The 3,137-nt window shown below is 36.9% G+C and overlaps 1 protein-coding gene across 1 annotated transcript in view; it reads left to right on the top strand.

The window, feature by feature from the left end:
• SMARCAD1 (SWI/SNF-related, matrix-associated actin-dependent regulator of chromatin, subfamily a, containing DEAD/H box 1) overlaps window positions 1-3,137 on the top strand; it is a 155,916-nt gene that overhangs the window by 52,134 nt on the left and 100,645 nt on the right. Inside the window, exon 2 of the mRNA XM_042783091.1 lies at window positions 1,835-2,009. Within this exon, the coding sequence (XP_042639025.1) occupies window positions 1,835-2,009 (175 nt within the window). The remainder of the gene's footprint in view (window positions 1-1,834; window positions 2,010-3,137) is intronic.

The following is a 3,137-nucleotide window of genomic DNA, read 5'->3' as shown; positions in this document are numbered from 1 at the left end:
GGGTTTGAACCGCCAGCCTTCTGGTTAGCAGTCAAGTGCCTTAGCCACTATGCTCCTGGTATTGTTTTGTAGCCACCTTGTAGTTATGACTCAGGCTTCATGATCATGAGTCACATCCGGATCACCACCTGACCAGGTAGTCAAGGCCTAGACCCAATCCTGTAACCCTTTTTATCTTTAATTATGCCCTTAATCATGGACTCCCCTCACTGCCCCCTTGCAGCAGTGTTGAATTGATCTGGTACCAATCATGATTTTGTGATGATTCCCTTTGTTCTCAATCATATATAATTAGCCCCATGCCTGTGACTCAGCAGATTCCATTCAGCTTTCTGTGTTGTGTGCTTGTTGATGGTTTTCCTCATCCCAAGATTAATCTTTGTTTTGTCTTTCTCTAAGGCTTAATAAAACAGGTTTCTGTTGAACCTGTTTGAATCTGGGGTCTCTTTCCCTCATTATATAACTCATGATCATGTATCCCTGAGTCAATGTCACTGGAACCTCAGCTGTTAAATTAGATAGCATGAGGCTGTTTTCAGTAAATCATTAAGGACAGGCCCAGGGAAGTTCTCTATTTCTTTGAGTTTCTTTCTGCTTACTAGTTAATATTTTCAAGCCATTCTTCCTGAGGGCAAAATGCCTCTCTTTGGGTTTGCCCCAGGACTTCTCAAAGGAGAGCCACATTGCTGGTTTAAAGGTTAGCAAGCATTGAACAAGTAAAGATAAAGAACTCTAATGGGTCTGAATTTATGTAAAACTCAAATTTGAAATAGGACTCCCGTATAGATTACAGCTTTCCACAATCCAAGTGCTTTAGAATTTAAACTCACACACAGAACTTACCTCTTGGAAAGAGGGGAGACATTGTTAAAATACCTTACTGACATATTTTGGACTGCCAGATGATACCAATAGTTCATATGTGTGTGTGTGTATGTATATATATATATGGGAGCTCTGGTAGCATAGTGGCTAAGGCACTTGACTGCTCACCAGATAGCTGGCAGTTCAAACCCATCAGCCACTCCTCGGAAGGAAGGTTGGGCAATCCTACTTCCGTAGTGATACTGCCTTGGAAACCCAAGGAGGGGTCGCTATGAGTCAGGGCTGACTCGATGGCACATAACAACAACAACAACATATATATATATATATATATACACATATACATATATGTGTGTGTGTGTGTATACATACACACACACACACACACACGATGTATAAAGTGCTTTACATACATCATGATTTTATGTGTACATTAAAAAATCAAAAAACCAAACTCACTATTGTTGAGTCAGATTTGACTCATAGCAACCCTTCCTTGGGTTTCTGAGGTGATATCACTATGGAAGTAGATTGCCCAATCTTCCTTCCAAGGAATGGCTGGTGGGTTCGAACCGCCAGCCTTCTGGTTAGCAGTCATATGCCTTAGGCACTGTGCCACCAGAACTCCTATGTGTACATTAGTGCTATGATTATTGACATCTTTGTTTTATAAGTGAGAAAATTGAGGCTTAGAGACTTTTTGAGCTCTAGACCCTGTGTTCTCTTAAACAAGAACTGAGTACTGGGAAATAAAAGCACAGGAAAGAAAAACGGAGTATAATACAAAAGTTTTACCTAAGATCTTGCTCATAAACAACCAATGAAATTGAAAATCATCTAATACCAGCCTTAATCAACTGTTTATTTTTCATTTAAAAAGTGGTAGTATTTTTGGGTTTAGATTGGAAATAGTAAAGTTAGAATTTTTAACATGTAATTGTAATTATTAAACCAAATTTAGTTTTGTTCTCATGCTCAAAATTCTTTTTACCTTTTCTTTCTTTTGCAGAAGATTCTAGTCCAGAAACTCCAGAAAATGAAAGAAAAACAAGTATATCATATTTCACGAATCAAAGAGGAATACAGTATATTGACTTGTCTTCTGATAGTGAAGATGTTGTTTCCCCAAATTGCTCGAATACAGTTCAAGAGGAGAAATACAGCAAAGATACAGTGATTATAGTGTAAGACACTAAATACCAGATTCATTCTATTTGTGTGTTAAGAGATCTCCCCCCCCCAAAAAAAACAAACTCAGATTGATCAGAAAGAATTACTTAATTTTAAGTATTTTGGTGACTGACTTTATTTCATTCCCTTTCCTGAGTTTTATCCCCTGAAAACTTAAAGATGTAGGGAATTAAAATGTGGTTTTGTTCTGTTTTTTAGATAATTGTGATTTTCAGTAAAAAGTTTGTTGTAACTAAAAATTTAATTTTTTCTTAACTCTCCATAAACAGGGAAATTATTTTGACAGGTACCTTTGGTATTTTTTAACTGCTCTGTGATTTCTTTTTGAGTCCATGAATGAAATTACTTGTATTTATCTGTTGTATTCTATGAGCTCAGCACTGCATTATGATTAGGAATACAGCAGTGAACAAACCAGCCCCAAATATCTGCCCTCACAGGTTTATATTCTATTTAGGTAAAAGACAATAAACAAGAAAACATGAAGTGTTTTAAGTGATAAGTTTTATAGGCAAAAGAGAAAGGAAGTAGAGTTTAAGGCTGGGATGGGTGCATGATTTCTACAGAGCACTGTTGGAAAAGGCTCTACTGAAAAGATGGTGCTGAAGCAAAGACCTGGAGAGGGTAAGAAAATGAGCTATGTGGATATGTAGGGAAAGGGTATTCCAGGCATTAGGAATAGCACTCTCAGTTACAATGAGGTGGTATTGTGCCTGATGTTTTTGAGGAAAGTGGGAGATAAATGAAGTGGAGTAAAGGACCTTAGGTTTTGACATAAGGGATCAGGTGGACAAGGGGCTTAATCCTGATAGGTTCATAGGTAGTTTGGCTTTTACTTGGAATGAAATGGAAAGCTAAAGGAGAGTTTTAAGCAAAGGAGTAAAATGTGACTTAGATTTTTAAAATGTCATGCTGTAGGAATACAGGAGTAGAAATAGGAATTCTAAAATGCAGTTGGGGAAGAGCAGAAAATTAATGTGGAATTATTGTTGCTGTTTTTACTAGAAAGAGAAAACACCATCTGTTTTCCAAACATTATCTTGTTACATACTATTTTTGTATTTTTAGTTGACAAAAGGTTCAGTTCTACTCAACTTGTACCTTTTTTTTTCTATACAATA

The sequence above is a fragment of the Orycteropus afer genome, unplaced genomic scaffold (assembly GCF_000298275.1).
Source record: "Orycteropus afer afer isolate SDZICR_OR568_19922 unplaced genomic scaffold, OryAfe1.0 scaffold00652, whole genome shotgun sequence".
NCBI classification, from domain to species: Eukaryota; Metazoa; Chordata; class Mammalia; order Tubulidentata; family Orycteropodidae; genus Orycteropus; species Orycteropus afer.
This window is presented reverse-complemented; position numbering and strand designations above follow the sequence as displayed.